Source organism: Panicum virgatum, chromosome 4N (assembly GCF_016808335.1).
Source record: "Panicum virgatum strain AP13 chromosome 4N, P.virgatum_v5, whole genome shotgun sequence".
Taxonomy (NCBI): Eukaryota; Viridiplantae; Streptophyta; class Magnoliopsida; order Poales; family Poaceae; genus Panicum; species Panicum virgatum.
Genome location: NC_053148.1, coordinates 47025106 through 47047303, shown reverse-complemented (window position 1 = coordinate 47047303; position 22198 = coordinate 47025106). Strand labels below are relative to the sequence as shown.

Below are 22198 nucleotides of genomic sequence, written 5' to 3'. Positions count from 1 at the left end.
CTTCCCCCGCCGCCAGCACCCGGGCGCCTTCTCCCTCCCTCCCAGCCGCTCCCTCCCTTCCTCTCCTCTCGGCGCGGCGGCGACAAAACGACGGCGCGCTGCCGAGGCGGTAGCGGATCGACGGCGCAGCGGCCCGGATCGACGGCGCAGCGGCCGCTGGAGGGCGCGGCGGCCTGGATCGACGGCTTGGCGGCGGCGGAACGATGGTGTGCAGCCGTGGGTTGGCGCGGCGGCAGCGGATCGACGATGTGGCGGCCAGGGGAGGGTGTGGCGGAGGCGGATCCATGGTGCGGCCATGGGAGCATGCAGCAGCCCGTCTCGCCGACGATTTTTTTTCTTTTTTTCATTCTTTTTTCATTTTTTAGTAAATCTCGGTTAGTTCGGTTAGAACCGGAACCGAACCGAAATAACCGAAACCGAATTTTCTCGGTTCCCATTCCTGAGAAGAACCGATCGGTTCCAATTTTTCAAGAACCGAATTTCTGTGGGAATCGAAGAACCGAACCGATCGGTTCTAACCGAATGCCCAGCCCTGGTAAGGATCAGTGTTTAAAATAGCGAGCTAACGCATTTAGCGGTTGGTGTTTGTAGAGGCTAAGATAGACTATAGCAGGCTATAGCCTAGCTAACTCATTTAGCGGTTCTGGAAATACCATGTGTTGAGAAATTGGCGCCCCTACCACTTTCACCTGGGCACTAATACGAGAGACCAACTCTATATGAGAAATCAACTCTTTATTCATCATAATTTAGTATAACACAATACTCTTACACTCTTTATATCGCTACCCTACCATGACACTACTACACTACATGGGAATTTTGCCATCTTCTACTTGAAACCTCTTATGTCATGGTATGGCAAGAGGGGGATAGGAGCACCCCTATTTATAGAACTCTATGTCTTATATGGTTTTGCCATGTGCCCATCTTCTACACAATGTTTTACAAAATATCTAATTTTAGAATTTCCCCATGCTTTCTAGTCATACAAGTATATAATTTCTAGAGTATTCCATATTTCACTATGAAATGTGATAACCATGGTTCATGCATGCTCTCTAATCTTTTAGAAATTTCTCACAACTATGCATTTCTATTTTAATACCATACATAAATCTATGAGTAATTTTGCATATAAATATGAAATCAAGAAAATTTCATTGACTGAAGTACATCTTGGGCTTCATTTCCCTCGTTACATCGTTGATGAAATACTAAGTTTTGTAAATGATGAGGTTCATTACTAAACAAATAATAAATAAAAAGTAATTATATGATTTAGCTGGCTAAATAATCCATAATTTAGCTGCTATAGCGGGATATAGCTGGCTATTAGCGGATTTAGCCATTTAGAGCTAAGAGATGCATATGCTAGTTTTCTTCTCTCCCAAAGACTATAGCAGACTATAGCGGTGGCTATAACCGGCTATTTAGAACCTTAGTGGGGATGCAGACGGAACGAGAATGCCCTAATCGTTGCAAGCGAGATCCAACGGTTGGACTGCTCGATCACATGTTGGAATGCCCTAGTCAGATATGGCGAATGGGTGATCATTGCTCGGCTCTGGAACGGGGGTGATTTGGCCAGACTCACGAACGGGACTCTGGTCACCACGGCCCACGGGAGGACGAGCAGTCGTCGGGGCCTTGGACCTTGGGCTCCGATGCACGCGCGATTTTTTTTTTGAAACAATCGATGCACGCGCGACTTGGAAGTCGGAACTCGCCGCGCTAATTATTGGTGAAGGATTGGAGCCTCTTCTCCGGGTTTCCCTCCCATTTCGGCGGCCGCCTCCCCAAACCCGCCCAATGCCCTGACCCCTCAGCCGAACCCTAGCCCCCGCAAAGGCGATGGCGGCCCCGCGCGCCGCCAAGCGCGCCAAGCTCGACCGGGGCGCCGCGCCGCCCCAGCGCGGGGAGGACGACTACGTGCTGGGGAACATCGTGGAGATCGAGCTCTGCAACTTCATGACCTACGACCGCCTCGTCTGCCGCCCCGGCCCGCGCCTCAACCTCGTCGTCGGCCCCAACGGCTCCGGCAAGAGCTCCCTCGTCTGCGCCATCGCGCTCGGCCTCGCCGGCGACCCCAACGTACGTGTGCTCCGTACCCTAATAATCACCTAATCATCTGCAATATTTCCTCCCCCCAACCGTTTCACTGTGCCGTACTATTCCGTTGTTTCCGCGGACTACGATAATGGGTGCAGATTCTTGGGAGGGCGTCCAGCGTCGGTGCATTCGTCAAGAGAGGGGAGGTTGCCGGGCACGTCAAGATATCCCTCCGCGGGGATACGCCTGACGACATGATCTGCATTACTAGGAAGATTGATACGAAGAACAAGTCCGAGTGGCTCCTCAATGGTACTAGTGGCAAATACAAAAGATGGTGTGCACTATCGTTTCTGCAATAATTTGGAATAACCTCAGTTTGGTTTAGTGATTCATCCAGAAAAAGTGTTCCATTCTGCCACCAGATGCATACTCCTTACACATGCCACCCATCCCATTTTCTATATGGTTGGGGGTACTGGAATGCTTGCCAAAATTCTGACTTGCCCATACCGTCTTGATTTTATGGCTGGGATATCCCCCCCTTTTCCATTATACATCATATAGTGGGACATTAGTGTGATACACATACACTGATACTGTGATTGATGATGCTTTTAGTTTGTCGTAAAAGAAAATATTTGAAAGGAATGCTGTATTCATCTAGTAAATGTAGATGCTTATGTTTACAGAACTTTCAGTACTAGTTATGTGCATACAGCTTACTCTACTTCAGGTGTCACAGCTTCATATTCTTAAGGATGTCAATCATAATGTTGCCACGCTGGCCGGCAATATAATTTTAGCAATGCTGTTTCTTCAAGTGTATATATATAAGTGACCTACTTTTTCTGTTTCTTGATTATTTATGAATCTGTTCCTCTTGCTTGGAGGAGGTCTGCCTCTGTGTAACTTTTTTTTGCCTGCAGGTGCAACTGTCCCCAGGAAGGAAGTTATTGATGCGATTAAGAAATTTAATATTCAAGTTAACAACTTAACTCAGGTTGGCCTTCATGTGTGCCTTCAGTTCTTGTCAGATTCTAGTGTAACACGTCTATATTTGCTCTGCACATTAGAGTTATCTATCCTTGAAAAAAGCTACTGTGGAGCTTCACCTTATTTTACTGTTCTATGCTGAACCTCCCCTAGTTCTTGCCGCAAGACCGGGTGTCTGAATTTGCAAAGCTTAGTCCCATTCAACTTCTAGAAGAGACTGAAAAGGCTATTGGTGATCCTGATTTACCTGTTCAGCACCGACAACTTGTAGAGAGAAGTAAGGAACTGAAAGCGCTTGAAGTGGTAAAGCCGAATCTTGCTCCTTTTGTTTATGTTTCTCTGAAGTTTTTGAAGCTTCCCTTACTTTTTCAGAAACACTTTGTTAGGTGTTAACTCTACACTTCCGATCTACTATTTTATCTTGTGTTCAATTTTAGGCCCTAAAGCAAAAGGAACAGACTTTGAACAATCTGAAAGCCCTCAATGCTCAACAAGAAAAAGATGTTGAACGTGTCCGACTAAGAGATAACCTCCTGAGAAAAGTATGTAGCCTTTTTGTCCATCTGTATAATTATAGCTACAAGTTTTGGCAACACTATGATAATACTATGTTTATTGTGCCATAGGCTGAATTAATGAAGAAGAAGTTGCCATGGCTGAAATTCGACATGATGAGGAAGGAATTCAGAGAAGTGATAGAGGAGCAGGAGAAAATTGCGAAGAAGAAAATGGAAGAAGCAGCCAGAATCTGGGAAGATTCAAAAGGCCCTATTGAGTATGTTCCATGGTTTCAGAAGGCTTCAATTATTTATTTTGGGCATAGGCACTTCTAGATGTTTTGGAATTATCTCATACTACATGATTTGCTATTCGTCCAGAAAAATAAAAGTTTCCTTATAGTTTTGGGCATAGACATGATTTGCCTTTGATTTGAATGGATCAATTTAGTAATCGACCACTTTACATGAAATGCAAAAAAATGAAACTTCTCATGTGGCCAAACTTTCGAAACAGGTGTGAGCTCTGCTCTTTCAGTATCTGATAAACAAAGTTAAATGGTTGCATGATATCAAATGAGACACTAGGGGATTAACTTGGTAATAACATAATATAACTTCAGTTGCGCACCAACTCCGTTGCTGTCAAGCGTCTCCAACCTGCGATTGACCTAAGTTCCCCTCCATACTGTTCCTAGTTAGTTTCAGAATTTTCATTTGGGCTTCTGTGGTCATGCTCGTTAGCCTCAAGATAAAAGATTCATGTCACATTCCTAATCTCCAGTTAACTTTTTTACGTGGACTCTTTCATTTCATTCCATTGTATCCTTTTGGCTCTGTCACAGCCTTAGCTGAGCCCCCTGCACAAGATGTTTACTTGGAAGTTGGTTATACAGTATCCATGGGTGGCTTCAAATACATGGGAGGGAATAAAAGGATGATTAAAATGCAGTATAAAAATGTTCTTTGCTTAAAGCAAATAAAAAAAAAGAGAATAGAGCATCGAGAGGTCTGGAATAATTCTTTTGTTATATGGAAAATGCATGTACTGACATACATTTTAGGTTTTATGAAAAATTGTTCTGTACAACTTATCTCTATGATCGTGCCTTTACATTGAAGAAATGCAACTTAGCATAACTTGTGCTGGCTGATTTAGGCAAGGTTTTGATTTTGAGGTCTATGGGCTGATACATCTTTTTTATACTTTTTTGTAGAGAACTCAAGAAACACAGGGCAACTTATACTTCAAATATAAAGAAGATAAGTAAGCAAGTAAATGAAAACACGACCAAACGCCAGAAAGTTATGGAGGACGAACTGCAGCTGGTATTGACCATTCTTTACTTAAATCAGGCATCTACTATTATTTTACCGCTTGCAGTATTTGACATTCCTTTTCTTGGTATCAGAATGCAGAACTGAGAGCTGCATTTGATGACATTGATCATTTGAAAAAGCAAGAAAAATCTCGCCAGCAAAGGATTCTGAAAGCTAAGGAAGATTTTGCTGCTGCTGAAAAGGAACTTAAAGATCTACAGCCATATGAACTGCCTAGAGATGAAATGGTTTGTCGATTCACCTTATTTCAGTATCTCCACTTTTGCATATTTTTTTTACTCTGACTGACTGGTATCATGTCCAATTTTTGTGATCATAGTAACATGATTTCTGTGATGGTTAATTTTCACTGGTTGTTACATTATGTTTTTCACAATAGGCACAACTCACAGAACAAATCGCACGAGTAAATGTTGAGATAAAAAATCTAAAAGCAGAAAGGAATGGCGTGGAGTCTCAGTTAGCTCGAGAGGAAGAAAGAATGAGGAAATGTTCTGACAGGTAACCTGCTTGTGAATTGCTGTCATCTCCACTCAAGACTATGTTACCTAACACTAATTTGTTCCAGGCTGAAGGAAATGGAAAGCAAGAATAGTAAGCTACTCCAAAGATTGCGAACTACTGGTGCTGATAACATCACTGAAGCATACTACTGGGTGCAAGAGAACAAAAAAAAATTCAGAAGAGAAGTTTATGGGCCTGTTCTCCTTGAGGTTTGCTTTGTTTTGCTGTGAACAGTCTTTTTTTTTCCTGCCAAGACACTATACCTTGTTTCAACTGTTCCCAGGTGAATGTTCAGGATAAGCTCCATGCGACTTACTTGGAAAACCATGTTCCGAACTATATATGGAAGGTATAAATACAATGCTAATGTTTCATCTTTTGATGGTTTCTAAAATTATGTTGTTTTTATTTTGGTTAGCATTTATATGAAACTAGACTAGAGAAAGCAACTAGGGTTAAATATTTTACCACTTTACCAGTTACTGCTGGATCTTGTGCTATACTGCCATTGCACATTGCCATGTTGTATGCATTGTTTGTGTCTATCTGCAGAAGCAGATTTATCCTTCAGTTACAGAGATGATTATTGTTGGTGTATATGTGAGCCCATGTATAGAGACCCATCTAGAGGCCCATGTATAGGATCTATATATCCCACCCTTCTAAGGTTTGGAGGAATACAAGACAGTTATTCTCTCCTACATGGTATCATTAGCCTAGTCTCTCTCTCCCCCTCCAGCCGCCGCCGCCGCCAGCGCCGCCGGCCCTCTCCTCCTTCCCTTCCCTCTCCTCCCCTGCTTCTAGATCTGAGGCCGCCGGCCCCTGGCGCGCCTCCCCTGCCTCTGTTTCTGCGGCCGCCTCCCTCGCCGCCGCGCGCGCCGCGCAGGCTGCCGCCCCCGGCGCGTGGCTGGCCCAGGGTGCCGCTGCGCCCGCGATGGCCGCGCTGGCCATGGCGCGCGTGCCCGCGCCCGCGTTGCCGCCCGCGGTCGCGCCGTTCTGGACCCCGCCCGCTCAGCCTAGCCAGCAGCCGACCTGGCCTGGGGGTGGGACCAGGCCGCACTGGCGCAGTCCTTCAGCGCCATAGGGCAGACGCCGCCGGTCAGCACCGAGTGGATCGCCGACTCGGGTGCCTTCTTCCACACCATCCCAGATGCTGGTATCCTCTCTTCTGTCCGGCCCCCGCACCCCTCTTGTCCTTCTTCCATCATGGTTGGTGATGGGTCTTGCCTTCCTGTCACCGCCGTGGGTTCTGCTCCTGTTTCTTTTCGTCTTCTCAATGTCCTTGTTGTTATTTAGATGATTCATAACCTTCTTTCCATTCGTCAGTTTACAGCTGACAACTCTTGTTCCATCGAGTTTGACTCTTCTGGCCTCACTGTAAAGGATTCGGCCTCCCGGCGTCCGCTCCTCCGGTGTGACAGCACGGGGCCCCTTTACACCCTTCGCCTTCCGTCTTCCGCTGCACCACTCTCGCCTTCTTTGTCTGCCGCTTTTGCCGCGACGCCGTCTTCCACCACCTGGCACCGCCGTCTTGGTCACTCTGGCCGCGACGTTCTAGCTCAGCTCAGTCGTAGTACCGATGTTCCTGGTACTAGGGTTCCTGCTGAGCACCTCTGCCATGCGTGCCAGCTTGGTCGTCATGTTTAGCTTCCTTTTTCCTCTTTTTCTTCGCATGCCTTCGATCTTGTTCACTGTGACCTGTGGACCTCTCCTGTTCTCAGCCTCTCTGGCTACAAATACTATCTGGAGGTGGTCGATGATTTCTCACACTACTCTTGGAGCAGGCTCCTCGGGCTTGGTACTCTCGGTTCGCCACGTTCTTGCTGACTTTAGGGTTCACCGAGGTCAAGGCTGACACTTCTCTGTTCATCTGCCGTCGTGGGGATGAGACTGCATACCTGCTACTCTATGTTGATGATATTGTGCTCACCGCCTCCAGTCAGCAGTTGCTTGAGCGCGTCATCTCTCTGCAGCAGGAGTTTGCTATGAAGGATCTTGGTCAGCTGTACCATTTCTTGGGCGTTACTGTTGAGACTCGTCTGTCTGGCCTGTTCCTTCACCAGCGGCAGTATGCACTCGACATTCTAGAGCGGGTTGGGATGACTGATTGCAAGCCATGCTCCACTCCTGTCGATACTCAGGCGAAGCTGTCTGCTGATCTGGGTGATTCCGTGGCTGATCCTACTGCCTACCGGAGCCTCGCCGGTGCCTTGCAGTACCTGACCTTCACCCGGCCGGATCTCACCTATGCCGTTCAGCAGGTCTGTCTTCACATGCATGATCCCCGGGAGTCTCACCTTGCTGTACTGAAGCGTCTCCTCTGCTACGTCTGTGGCACTGCTGGCTTCAGTTTGGTTCTTCACCGCTCTCCCACCTCTGAGCTGGTGGTCTACACTGACGCTGACTGGGCTGTCTGCCTGGACACTTGCCGCTCCACCTCCGGCTACGCCGTCTTCCTGGGCGGCAACCTGGTCTCCTGGTCGTCCAAGCGGCAGCCGGTTGTCTCCTGCTCCAGTGCCGAGGCGGAGTACCGGGCTGTCGCTAACGGCGTGGTGGAGGCGTCCTGGCTACGACAGCTCTTGGCGGAGCTCCACAGCCCGCTCGCCAAGAGCACGCTCGTCTACTGCAACAACGTCAGCGCCGTGTATCTCTCCACCAACCCCGTCCAGCATCAGCGGACGAAGCATGTGGAGATCGACCTACACTTCGTGCGCGACAGGGTCGCCGTCGGCGATGTTCGGGTACTCCATGTCCCGATTACCTCCCAGTTTGCCGACATCTTTACCAAGGGACTACCCTCCTCGACCTTCTGAGAGTTTCGCTCCAGCCTCAACGTAGCAGGTGGCTAGTTGTGGCTGCGGGGGGGGGGGGGGGGGGGGGTATTTGCCCTTTGTACTCTCTTCTTGTCCAGTCTCGAACACCGCTGCGCCGGTTGTTCAGATTGTGGGGGGGTGTTGGCTTTCTTGTTGTCCAGTCTTGAACACCGCTGTGCCGGTAGTTCAGACGGGGGGGGGGGGGTGTTGGTGTATATGTGAGCCTATGTATAGAGGCCCATCTAGAGGCCCATGTATAGGATCTATATATCCCACCCTTCTAAGATTTGGAGGAATACAAGGCAATTATTCTCTCCTACAATTATCATCCAATAATATGACATTTTTGTAACTATCAATATACAAAGGTCCCTAGTTTTTTTGGCTTTGTTGAATCGCGAATATGACACACCATTGTCTTGTTTCTTTTCTCATGAAAAACATTGTAATTGCTGTAAACAACTGTATGCGCCAGTCATTCATCACTCAGGATGCTTCCGACCGTGACTACATGGCTAGACAAATGAAGAAGTATGGCATCCCTGTTCTGAACTATGCGGGTGAACGTATAAGGACACGGCCGCTAAACATTACTCCAGAGGTAAGCAGATTGGACCAAGCATTTGTCCCTATTTTTCCATCCTCTTTTCTAACTTTTATTCATGCACGCTAACCATCTTCCCTTGTTCCTGATCATTATAGTCACTCCTTTTTGTGATATCACCAATCCTAATGTTTTCTTAATATTCACACTTAAAGCATGCCTGGGAACTGCGCGATAGTAATATTGACTGTTCTGTTTATTTTCCTATGGCAGATGAAGCAACTTGGGATTTACTCCCGACTTGATCAAGAATTTAATGCCCCTGATGCTGTAAAAGAGGTTTTGATTAGTCAGGCGTTTTTGGATGATTCGGTATAACTACATTTGTTCTGTTCATAAATCTGCACCATGTGGCATTGATTATTACTCCCTCCAGTTACAACAGATTGTCATTATGGACATTGGCATGGTCCTTAGAAATAACTTTCACTACTAATTTTTTCTAGAATATATCTCCAAATCCTAGCAAATTATATGATTATGAGACCTTTGTTGTTACAAATCTACCCGTACCATTATCAGATGTTTGATTTCAGTGCACAAATTGTAATTCGTGATCACAGTTTTGATAAGCTAAATGGTTTACTGAATGGAGTAAATGAACCTTGCACTCAAAATGTTGTTTTTTAATCTCATTGATGCCCTTTCTATGTTTATTTAGTACATAGGTACAGATGAAACTCATCGCAGAGCAGATGAGGTATCAAAGATAGGTATTTCAGACTTTTGGACTCCGGATAACCATTACCGTTGGTCCAAATCGAGATATGGTGGCCATATTTCAGGATTTGTTGATACAGTCCATCCTTCTCGACTTTTCGTGTCCAGTATGTGCTATAATATCTGCCTTGATAAATTTGTCATTTGCATAATTCACCTGTCATTTCTTATTCTTGTCAGTCTTCACGCAGATCTTGATGTAAGCGACATTGAAAATCTTCAACTTCAGAAAGAACAACACAAAAAGAATATTGAAGGAATGAATGAAGCTATAACAAAGTTTCGGAAGAAACAGAGGCAATTAGAAGATGAAGAGGCAAATATACTCAAGCAAAAGGTTCTATTTATTTTAATCTATTCCCTTCCATTTTCTAATTTTTTAGTTGTTTCTGGTGATTCTTACCTTTTGATTATTACATTTTCTAGGAAGAAATTATTAACACGATGAGGTTCGAAAAGAAGAGACGAGAAGAATTACAAAGTCGTGTTGGTACGAGACTTTCTCCTTGTGAGATTTTCTCCTTTCCTTCTACAGGTAGATTCTATAATAGTTGGTCTTCTTTCTAGATATGAGAAGGAGAATGCTTGAAGACTTATTTCAAGAGGATGATGTGGAATCCAGCACAAGAAAGCTGGTTGATCAGGTGGCTAAGTTAAATGACAAGAGGTTTCAAACAATGATAAAACTTAAGGTTAGCGGGGCCCTTATGCTAATTACCAATATCTGTAGCTGTTTATCTTGAAAAACATCAAGTTACTTTGTACTTACTTCAGTTCCATTTCAACTGCCTTAGGATTTGCTTACTGAAGCTGTTGCTCTCAAATGGAGTCACACAGAAAAGCACATGGCTTCCATTGAGCTCGATGCAAAGGTATGTCCTCAATTACATTTGCAAAAGTAGAATTCTTAGAAGGGATTTCCTTTGCATACTACATTTCAAAATATAAGGCATGGATTGGCTTTTGGCTGGTGACAACAAAATTAAAATACTTGTAACATGAATCTGGCGGTACTACTTCCTTGTCACAAAACCAACAAATTATTATGCGTGTTTGTAAAAAGCCATAAAGTTTGAATCTTAAATAACATGCACGTCCTATAAAAGAAATGATTGCTGGGGCTCTATGTAGATAATTGTTTCTTATAATTTGGTGTAATTATTTAGCAATTATATACGAAATAAACAGTCAATAAGTTATTAAGTGGCAAGTGCATAAGAACTATTAGTTTAGTGGGAAATGAACTCTATTTGTTGGAATGGTTCTGGTTAGTGTAATGTCTAAACACTTAACACCATGGAATTATCTGACAATTTTCTTCTGTTCAACCTTAATTACTGATGTCATAGATATGGGAGATGGAAAAGGGTGTGAAGAAATTTGAAAAGGATGCAAATCATGCTGCCAGAGAATACGAAGACCGTAAGTGGAATTTACAATAAATTCTCTTGTAGTTTGTTTTCCTAAAGCCAAGAAAGTTAACATCAATAACTTGTCATCTTAAATGTAATCTTTTGGTCTTTGAGCCAACAATTACCAGGGACAACTCTCACAACTTGATCACCATGCTTTATATTCTATTATTTTGTGCATTCCTCACTTGTAAATTAAATATTTTGTTGTTTACTTCCTTACCTATGCGTAACATGAACGAACAAATAATAAAAAACGTTAAAATGAACAGACAACTAATGGGGAGGTGAAATTACATTTTTTTTGCATTTTTTTTTTACGTTACTAGCAAATATCATTTTCTATTTATTGTTCAGTCATCACCTTGTGGGTGTGTGATCATGTAATCAACTTGTTTTTTTTTATTAAAAGGAGAGGGAGAAGCAAATTATCATGAAATGTGGTTGGCAGAGATATAATGGATTAATGGTTTAGTCTGGCCAATCGAATTCAATAATAACAGTAGTCAGATAGTGTATAAGTAATTTCCTTTTACCCTTGTACTACAAATTACCACATGCAGTTGAAGCTGCATGGGTGTTTACCCTCCCCCCCCCCCCCCCCCCCCCCCCCCAAGGATCTCTTCTTTTTTCAGGAGATCTTACCTGCTACTGCATATTGAAGAACATTATAGAATATGGCAAAATTGTTTTCATAAACACATTTTTATTTTCTCATCAGGTAAAAGAATCACACAGGAGCATATGCGGAAGCTGGCTCTGGCAAAACAGCATGCAGAGTCGATAGCCATGCTCACCGAAGACCTTAACAAAGAGTTTGATGTGGTTAGTTCAAATTTAGAAAATATTTCATTAGCCAATCAATTAAATAGTTTGGAGTAATAAATTTTGAAAAGAATATCTGGGCTGGTGACATAACAATCATAATAGTATTTTTCCTACTTTCAATTTTGTTTTCTTAAGTTAGCTCAATTATGATGTCAGAGAAAACAAAACTGAGCTACCTAATTCATGAAAATGTTGTTTTTTTTCCCATCATCCTTCAATTCTGTATGTGCTGATTTTCCTTCTATTGAACAAGCCTGCAGTATTCCTTTGTTGGAATCCTCCCACATGACAATCATTAATTGACCACACTATATGCACTTTATCAGGATTGATCATGTCCGTTAATAACATTTATTGTATCATTACTAGCACCTGAATTTTTATGCTGTTATGCCATTTTATCTAGTACACCCCTTTTCCCTGCTCCTTATTTGAATCTGCAATAATAATTAAAAGCCACACAGCTCCTGCATCGATCCACCACGAACTACCTTTGCAGTCAGATATGAGTAAATAATTTTGAGCTAAAGTGCTCCTGAAAGTTGCTGAACTTTGATCCTTTGAGAGCCCTGACCTATCACTAACTGAAGGCGGGCAGACATGATACACATCTGAGATTTCTGTGGATCACTACAGAATCTTCTAGAAGCAAGCTGGACTACCTTCTGGCTAACTCTGCCATCTTATTCAGTGGTCTGAATGGTGGTGTTTTCATGGTCCAAATAATCCACCGGTCGTAATGGCATGTATTAGCACTTCCAAATAAACCACGGTCCAAATAATCCTTTTATTAATCCTTCACTCATTCCTTGCTGCAGATGCCTAGGACCATAGAAGAATTGGAAGCTGCAATACAAGATACTGAATCGGAGGCAAATTCTATGCTATTTCTAAATCAAAATGTTTTGCAGGAGTATCAAAACCGTCAACGTGAGGTATCGAACTTTGCCTGGTTGATATCTGCTGCCAATTGGCAATGATTATGTTTATCGTCTTGGTATTAGTCAGCGGAATTGTGTATTGAAAACTTAGCAGTTGGATTTTTATGGGATTATCAACATGTGTTTTAGAAAATATTTCTCCAGACCAAAACTTAGTGAGGTTATGAATTGCCTATTTCTTGAAGTGCAATAAAAACCGTGTATGTTGCTTACCATAGAGTGCTCTCCCTTCAGACTATGTTATGGGCAGTCGGCTGGGCTGTCTGGGTTTATTAGGCCTAACCCATTAGGTTTAGGTTTAGAGATAGGATTAGATCTCTTGCTAGGGGTCAAGTAAGCCTCTCTGTATAAGTAGTGGAGATCAATCTAATCCCCATCCCACCAGTATGCCACCCCAATCTAAGTATCCCCAGTCGAAGCTGTTGCTGCTGCGCGGCTATCCTCTCGGACGATGTTTACTCAATGAACTAAAGTTCATACCACTACACCCTTGTGAAAATGCCTGGCTATATATGCAGAATGTGCCGCCATTTGGATGCCATCAATTTTTTTTCTTGGTTTCTATAAATTAGGATAGTAGATGAGACAGCAACCTTGGGCAGTTGAACTATCTCAAAAGAAGTCAACTTTGAGGGGATGGCTTTAAGTAACAACACTTCTTCATCTATTATAATCTGTTACATCAAGCTATTCAATCAATCAGATAGCTTTAAGTAACGACACTTCTTCATCTATTAGTCTGTTTACATTGAGCTACCAAGTCAATCTGCTACCTCTACCTTGAATTCTTGTCAATGCTGACTATTTTGATATCACAGATAGAATCAATTTCAAATAAGCTTAAGGATGATAAGGACCAATATGAGATGTGCTGCTCCGAAATTGAAAGTGTAAAGGTTTGAACACTTCATCTTGTCACAAAAACTGAAATCAAATTTCTCACTTCCTTTTTGGATCCATATCCTTAGACTCATTTTGTAGGGTAAATGGCTTCCAACTTTGCGGACTCTTGTTTCAAAAATAAACGACACATTCAGCCGTAACTTTCAAGAAATGGCTGTTGCTGGAGAAGTTTCACTGGGTATGTATGGTTCTGTTTATTTGCCATTGTCTGTAGTCTGTACAGTTCGATAACACAAGTTGTCATGCCAAAACTTTCTTGCAGATGAGCATGGTCTTGATTTTGATCACTACGGCATTCTTATAAAGGTGAAGTTTAGGTGAGTTTTCTTTTACCAAATGAGAGCAATGTTCTGTATTTCTTGAAATTGGATGAAAAAATAACCAGCAACGCCATAAACCATTGTACTGTTTTGTAATGGTAAACTCGCTTGGTATTGTGTACTCCAAGTCTCCAAGTTACATTAGCCTGGAGCACAATCATATACCCAGACTCATCCTTACCGAGTTGATTAAGGGAAACTTTGAGTAGTTTAGAATTTACTTTGACATAACCTATCTGGGGGCCCTGTAGTCCATTGCGAATTTTTTTTGTTGGATGAAATAGCACACTAGTATGTACTATATTTCCTTATCTACCCTTCCAAAGTTGAACATCTTGCTTTCTGAAGCTCCTCAGTGAATGTTGTGAAGTGGGCTGACCTTGTTTTGCTGCGTGCTATATTTGTAATGGCCTGTTCTCCCTTAAAAAAACACTATCAGTAGTTCCATTCCTGAATGCAGTTTGGTATTCGTGTTCAAATCATCTGAAAGTGAATAGTGGTCATATCCTAAATTCCTAATATGAAGTAGGTTGCACCCTACAATTCGCTCAAGAGTTACGCAAACTGTTACTGTATGGTTTATACTGAATAAAAAATTAATTTCCTAACAGGATTTGTTTCAACAATATTTCTGTGAAGGACAGTTCAGATGGCTTATTCCTTTTTTTTTCAAGTTTATTTTCCCTACTTTCTGTGACCTGCATGCTTCCTACTTCCTAGAATCCTAGTCTCTATCAGGAGATTTTGGTAGATGCTGGTGTGGTGCCTTCTTGTATATAATTCTAGGTCTAACAGATGAAATATTTACTTCTTTGCATGGCCTCTAACGGAGCTTTGTTTGCGTACTTGTTGCTGATATATTTTTTCCCCTATCCTGTGCTTCTAGCATGTTGCATGTAGTTTTAAGGGTTTTGATAGATTTAATTTTGGTTGTTAGGCAAACTAGTCAGCTGCAGGTGCTAAGTGCTCATCACCAATCTGGAGGGGTATGAAGAAATAACAACTTTCAGATTGATTGTGAAACCTTTTCTAACCTAGTTCTGACCACTTGTTTTGCTAACTATTTATAGGAGCGATCAGTGTCAACCATCTTGTATCTTGTGTCACTTCAAGATCTTACCAACTGCCCCTTTCGTGTGGTTGATGAGATAAATCAAGGCAAGGCAACTGGAATTGTTCCCCCTCAATTGTATTACTTTTACCTTTCAAGCATTGAGGTGGCCTAACTCATTCCTTCCGAAAAGTGCAGGAATGGACCCCATAAATGAGAGGAAGATGTTCCAGCAGCTTGTTAGAGCTGCCAGCCAAATTAACACTCCTCAGTTTGTGACACACAACCCCTCATACAGCATGCGGGTCTGCAGATTTGCTGACATCTGGTAACAAGCTGTCTCTTTTGCACCGCAGGTGCTTCCTTCTGACGCCAAAGCTGCTACCTGATCTGGAGTACAGCGGTGCCTGCAGCATTTTGAACATCATGAATGGTCCGTGGATTGAGGAGCCAGCGAAAGGTACTTGTTCTCTATGTTCTGTTAATAATGCATGCTTATCGTGCTGGTGAACTGAACATGAAAGCATTCCGCATCTGTTAATAATTGCAGTTTGGAGCGCCGGGGATTGTTGGAGGATGGTGATGAGCGCTGGAGGGCGTTGATTGGCTTAATCCTGCCTCGGCAGCAGTAGGCTTTTGTGAAGTTAAAAAGTGTAGGTTATCCCAATGCAGCTTTTGGGGTGATCGATTTAAGTTTTAGATGTACCCCATGTAAATATAGGAAAGCTAAGTTAGCTGATGTCTAGAACCGTTATCTGGGTAGGCCTTTTATTTGTTACTTGAACCGTTCAGTAGAATGATGTCTACCCGGCAGCTGACCAGCTGGTGTCTCTGCAAATTGATGCAGTGTATATTATTTATGCACCAGCATAGTTCAGTGATTGTTTTGCAGTGTGAATCTGCATTGGCGAACCTTGGTGGTGCCACTCTAATTGGCTACGTTACTGTCTGCTCCTGTATCTGGTGTCTAATGAGCACGCAAAACTGTGACTTGGGTTGTGTTGCTTGGATGATCCCTTCCAGGTTCGTAACTTGGGTTCAAATACGGGTCATTCTGTCTCCGTAAGATCCGGTCGAGGGTCGTCGGGATGGCGGGGCGCGCGCAATGGCAAAGTAGTGGGCCCCTACGAGATGAAAGGGCAACCTTGTTTGCCACGGCACAGCAGAGCAAAAATTCCTCGAAATTTCAAATACCGGGCAGTGTGCTGCTTTGGGCATAGCAGCCATTTGGCCAAGCCGTGCCCGTGCGTGCGCGGATTGGAACAGGCCACGCACGGTTGGATTTGCAGCCCGCACATGGGCTTGCTCGGCGCCGATGGTGCACGAGCTGACGAGCACGATACTACGTTCGCGCGCGCCGTCTTCCCGATTTTAAAATTCCGGACACAAAGTCTACTTTTCAGATTTCAAATTGTGCCAAGAACTTTTATAAAAATTTCTTTAAAAAAACATCTAACAAGCTTCTATAACTAGCCTGGGCCGGACCATACAAAGATCAGATGCTAGGCCTTTTAACACGGACCAATACATAACCTTTTAGGCCTATTAAGTTCGCATAGCAGCCATTTGGCCCAATAAGAAAATAAATGCCGTTGCATCCTCGATCCACTTTTACCCACCTACTGCTCCTCACCGTCTTCTCCTCCGAGGCTAAGAATCGTCAGGGGAAGCCCGTCCTCGTCCAGGTCCCTGACCTCTCCGTCCACTCGCTCTACCACACGCCGGCGTCCAGCCCCAACTCCAAGTCCCCTCGCCGGCCGCAGCCCCCGCCGATCCCCCCTCCACAGGCAACTCCCGTGATGGGTGTGCTCTCACCACCGTTGGAGCCGCAGGCTGCTGTGAAGTCCACGAAGCGCGCTGGAATAATTGGGGTCGCGTTGGAAGCTTACTATTCCAAGATTCTGCAGATGCCTGCAATGCTGTGGCGGCGTGGGCGGGGCAGTACTGCAAATGCCGTTTTGAGCTTGATGACAAGGAGCTGGAGGAAGAGGAGGTAGACTCTCTGGGGTCTGTGTCACCAATGTCATCACAGGCTGAGAATGGGAAGGAGTTGGAGGAGGAACTGGCACTCTGGCAGGGATGCGCATCAATGGAGATACCAGTGGGCGGAATTGCCATGAGGATTATGACAAGGAGGCAAGGGTGCCGCTACCCTGGGAGCTGCTCCAGCAGGTGATGAGGGTTCTTGGGCACTGCTTGCTTGCACTGCTGAACCCAGTCGAGGTGCGGGATGCAGCTGCAGGCGCTGTGAGGGTTGTCTATGCTCGTGCATGCCACGATCTTGTGGCTTGTGCCATAGGCGATCTTAGCAGCCCGGAGCTTGATTGAGCTTGACAAAAGTGCACGGAAGGCTGCAAAGGCAACAGCTGCTTGATTGAGCTTGACAAAAGTGCACGGAAGGCTGCAAAGGCAGCAGCTGCGGCGGCTTCTGGGACAATTGTGGCTGGTGGCACTGCTGGAAGCACTGCGTCGAGCTCGAGGCCAAGTTCAAATCCAAACACACCCAGCAAGCAGCGCAAGCCTGACACACTACTCGTGTCCAAATGAACTCAACTGTATCCAGGGATTGTTTACATGGTGGCAAGAGGTTTCTTTCATATGATTATTGTCTATGTGTGCAACTTGAATATCGGTGAAAGTTAAGTAGACCTTGTAGTGCGGGAAAACTGAAATATGGTTATATGGCTGGAAGACAATTGGGCAATTGGCTGTGGTTTCCAACTTGCCGTTGTATGTTAACTTGTTTATGTTGTACTTGCTGCATATAGTTGATGAATCGGCTTATAAATTTTGTATTTTAGGGTTTGGTGAGGAGTAAGCATTTATATATTGGTTTTTGTTGTTATGTTTATCTGACTTTCTTGCAGCAGTGCGCACTAATAGTTCTTTTAAGATGCTTTATTGTATTCAAATTTCTCTTTATTCCATGTATTTTGCTAATAGATGAATTGCTAGAGGGTTATTTGCAAAGTATTGATTTCTGTTTCTTTGTAAAATCACCCACAATTTTGGATCATGATTAATAATAGTAACGATCCGAAATTGGGATTCCGTTCTTGTCCACTTCATTTCTCTTCACTCCACCGGGGACCCTCCCGCACCGACAGTAGCAGCATAAACCCATCCCCTGCCTAAAGTGAGGGACCGAAACCGGCGACCAGATGGGGGTGAATGGGAGCCGATCAAAATTTCTTTCGAAATTCAAACCGTCGGCCTATATTCCGAAAATCACCGCAAGCCCTCCACCTAGGGTATGTGAGAATAGCTATGGACAAGCTATCTCGCAGCAACACACCCTAGCAAACTTCGCGGAAGCAAAACTGAAAAACTCCCCAAACAGCAACACTGCTGAGTCAGACCGGTCAGACCGCTAGCACAGACCGGTCAGATCGGTCGGGCTGGAATTCAAAATCCAGACCGGTATCAGAGACCAGTCAGACCGGTCCCTTCCAGACAGCCCGCAATCAAAGCTTCAAAAGGCAAATCTCGAGCAAACAAAGTCCAAATTCAGCGAAACTTGGAGGATACCTTCACACTGGTCCCGTGAACATATCTCCAAGAGATCTCTCCCAAAAGATTGAAGGAACTCAAGAATTCGGGAAAAGATCAAAGTGGATTGGGGTTTTCTCAAGAACACAAAACCTTCAATTCGTGTGAACTCGTGATTCCAGGGGGTTAGGCACTAGGCTAGATGCATAGGAATCGTCACAAAGAGTCCGGCAAAACACGAATCCAAGGGCTCGATTCCTCTAAACACAAATCATGCAAAAGAGAGAAATCAAGCCAAAAACGCAAGAGAGGAAGGGGAGAACGAATACTTAGCACACATAGATGATCTCAACAAGATTTCATTCATGAATTTCAGAGGAATTCACCTATACAAAGCTAGAGCCATCCGCCCATCATCCACCCTCTAGATTGGAGAGATTAGCTATAATCTAACCCTCTTTTGCGTAGGAGTCGTTGGCCCTAACCTAGAGCAAGGGCAGGAAGAAGGAAAAACGAAGAGAAAGCAAAAGACTCAAGAGACTCTCCCAGCCACGGGATGGTAGGGGTATTTATACCCAGCTGCAGCGGCCAGATCGGTCAGACCGGTCCATGAGACCGGTCAGACCGGTCGGGACTGCAGCAGCATGCTGTACAGCCTCGATCGACGGTGGAGCTTCTTCCTTCGACTCGAAGGTTTTGGAGGGTCCGTGAAAATCAGGTAGGTGGCCGGTTTTGAGAAAACCGCCAAAACTCCACGCGCGGGAACATTCCCGTCTCCACGCCGTGGCCCTAGACGCCGTTCCCGCCTCGGCCTCCTGACGGCCCTAGACGCCGCCCGACGCCCGTCACCTCCTCGCCCGTAGCGAGGCCCTAGACGCCGTCGACGCCCGTCGCCTCCGCCAGTCCCGAGACCGACGCCCGTGCCTCCACGACTTGGCGTCTTCAACCGCCGTCCGCCTCCTTAGTTTTGTGGCGCAAACCAAGAAACCCGCCTTCCGTCGCCGCTTGCGCCCTCGATCCAGGAGTGGACGCCACAGCTGCCGCCCGGCCTGAGCTCCGGTCCCGGCTGCCCTTCACCGCCGTCCACCGCACGGTCCATCGGCCACAGCACCTCCACGGCAGCTCTCCGTCGACACTTGACGCCTGTGTACCTGCAATCCAAAGACCAAGCGCACGATCACACCGTACGGTTGACAATTCACTCATCACAGGCAGGATAGAGTACTCTCGTTCCTCAATCTCCCCCTTGATGAGTGCATTGTCAATACACCACCTGAAACCAGAGAAGTGATAAAATAGAAGCAAAAAAGTGAAGAACTCGAGCAAGTGACAAAAAGCTCAAGAAGTCAAGAATAGTCACTTACTCAAGCACAGATCGATTCCCTAAGACAAGGGCAACGGCTCGACGTAATCGATCAAAAGCCAAAACATGACTCCTCAAAGACATAGGTAACGCTCGACACAGTTGTAAGGATCGATGGACCAAGAGGGGGGGTGAATTGGGCCTTTTTCAAATTTCTAAAATAATTAAAGCAACCTTAACATATGCAAAGCTAGTAAGGCTCAATTCACCAACCGGCTAACTAAGCAAACTACACAAGCTAACAAAGATAAAAAAAACTAAGCAAGGTAGAGCTAAGTTATGATCTCTAGGGTCAAGCACATGAATAATTGCAAGAAAGTAAGTGCTTGAAATGAAAGAGTGGGCAAGAGACAACCGGATTTTTTTCCCGTGGTGTCGATGTGTTGGCACACACCCCTAATCCACGTTGTGACACTCACTAAGAGTCTTGTCACTTCCCATGTCACCGAGACTTGGGCGCTCACTAAGAGTCTCCGTTCACCATCTCGGCGTGGTGGAGCTCAAGCCACGTACAACCTTCTTCGGGCGCCCACAATCCTTGGCAAGCTCCGGAAGAAACATCTTCCATCACCAAGATCGCCTAGGTGCTGCCAATCACCAAGAGTAACAAGCTAGGGTCTTCACTTGAGCAAGAACCGATCACCAAGAACGGATGCACACAAGCTTCTCTCTACTCAAGTCCTTAGTCTTGCTTCTTGAATGATTGAATGAACAAATGTGTGGAAGATGAAGCTCAAGGTGGCTCTCAACAATATATGAGTGTATGAAATGTTGTCTGGTGTCAAGAGAGTGCAAAATGACCCATTGGAGGGGTATATATAGGCAGCTCACACGAATAGAGCCGTTGGAGAAAAGCTGCCAGAAAACTACTTAGCGTCGGTTAATCCGACGTACCTCCAATAGTCTGCGTCGGTTTAACCGATGAATGTAAACTGCCCATTCTGAAAAGGGTCAGTTGGATCCATGCCACTCCAATTTCTTGAAATTGGATCTCATGTTGAAAATCACGCCATTGAGTGGCATGATTTTGAACGTGACACCCAATTTCACGGAGTTGTGGTGGCATGAATCGAATTTTCCCTTCTGAAAACTAGCCGTTACAACTTGGGCAGATTAACCGACGTATCATCGGTTTAACCGGTGAGTGTAGTTGTCCACTGATCAACTAAAAAACCAAGTCTCTGGACAACTGCACCGATGTTAACTCAAATCCGTCGTCGGTTTAACCGGTGAGTACAACTTCTGAAATCCCTGGAAAAACCATCTCACTGGTCAATTGCACCGACGTTTCATTTCAATCACCGTCGGTTTAACCGGTGTATAGAACTTGAAATACCCTGGAAAAACCAACTCTGGACTAATGCACCGACGTTAATTCAAATATCATTGGTTTAACTGGTGTATTGAACCTGTCCAGACTCTGCTGACTGCGTTTAACTGACGTATAGAAAAATGGAAGCGTCGGTTAAAACGGTGTATAGACTTTTTCTGATTTTGCCTTTTCTGATCTGAGTCTTGAGTGAAATCCAAATTTTCTTGAGATATAAGTTGAAAACCACTTATTTGAACTTCTAGGAACCTGAGTGACCATAGTGTGCATCCATTTTCAAATGACCATGTCCGTGCTCAAGTTACTTGACCTTAACCCCTCTTAAAAGTGTGATCACTACAAAACTATAAAACCTATACTAACCTAAGTGTCCTTCTCAACCTTACGACACTTAGGACTAGAAAGATCCTTAGTCTTGTTATATATTTGAGTTGAAACCCGAGATCGCCTTTTTGAATAATCGAAATTGAGGGGCCTCTTTTGACATATGACCAAATGAGCGATAATGATCTATTAAGCTGCACAAACTCATTAGTCACAATAATGGTTGTCATTAATCACCGAAACATACCTAGAGGCCTAGATGCTTACAATCTCCCCCTTTTTGGTGATTGATGACAACACAAACATACATAACGAGAGAGCGAGAAAGATAAAACAGGATAAACACAAGCAAACTCGAAAAAGGACCAAAGAGCTCAACGGCTCAAACGAAATCCATAGATATGTCTCAAAGCACGGCATACTCAAGAGTCAAATGTACATATCCATGAACTGACATCAAATGAGATAAAACATCAAAGTCCTGATAACTACGAGCTCTCTCTATCTCTACCCTCCCCTGACTCCAACTCCCCCTAATTCTCTCCCCCTTTGGCATCAAAGCACCAAAAAGGCGAGCTACTGATCCGGCTGTCGTGGCACGGCAAGGAAGTGGTCCGGGTCGTCATCGTCATCGTCGTCGGACGGTGAACCCTCGGTGACAGACGGAAGCTGCTGGTCTGAGCTGACTGGGGGTGTAGCTGTCGTCGAGG

The 22198-nt window shown here is 44.6% G+C and overlaps 1 protein-coding gene and 1 pseudogene across 2 annotated transcripts; both read left to right on the top strand.

Annotated features, from left to right (window-relative positions):
- Window positions 1-1731: 1731 nt before the first annotated feature.
- Window positions 1732-15895, top strand: LOC120668522 (structural maintenance of chromosomes protein 5-like). Of its 2 annotated transcripts, XM_039948263.1 has the most exons (29): window positions 1732-2094; window positions 2211-2364; window positions 2982-3055; window positions 3202-3351; window positions 3486-3590; window positions 3675-3823; window positions 4763-4874; window positions 4958-5113; window positions 5266-5387; window positions 5455-5599; window positions 5674-5739; window positions 8679-8804; window positions 9021-9119; window positions 9469-9634; window positions 9719-9864; window positions 9954-10017; window positions 10095-10219; window positions 10322-10399; window positions 10877-10949; window positions 11661-11764; window positions 12586-12702; window positions 13527-13604; window positions 13690-13789; window positions 13874-13928; window positions 14869-14917; window positions 15002-15089; window positions 15181-15253; window positions 15339-15442; window positions 15533-15895. In XM_039948263.1, exons 1-29 carry the CDS (start codon window positions 1855-1857, stop codon window positions 15583-15585), a joined length of 3171 nt encoding a protein of 1056 aa, XP_039804197.1. In that variant the 5' UTR covers window positions 1732-1854; the 3' UTR covers window positions 15586-15895. The 2 variants fall into 2 exon arrangements, 1 of the variants encoding a protein (XP_039804197.1); XR_005672466.1 differs by lacking the exon at window positions 14869-14917 and having other exon boundaries at window positions 1740-2094; window positions 15533-15894.
- A 448-nt stretch (window positions 15896-16343) lies between these two features.
- On the top strand, window positions 16344-18033 carry LOC120670682 (annotated as a pseudogene).
- Window positions 18034-22198: the final 4165 nt, after the last annotated feature.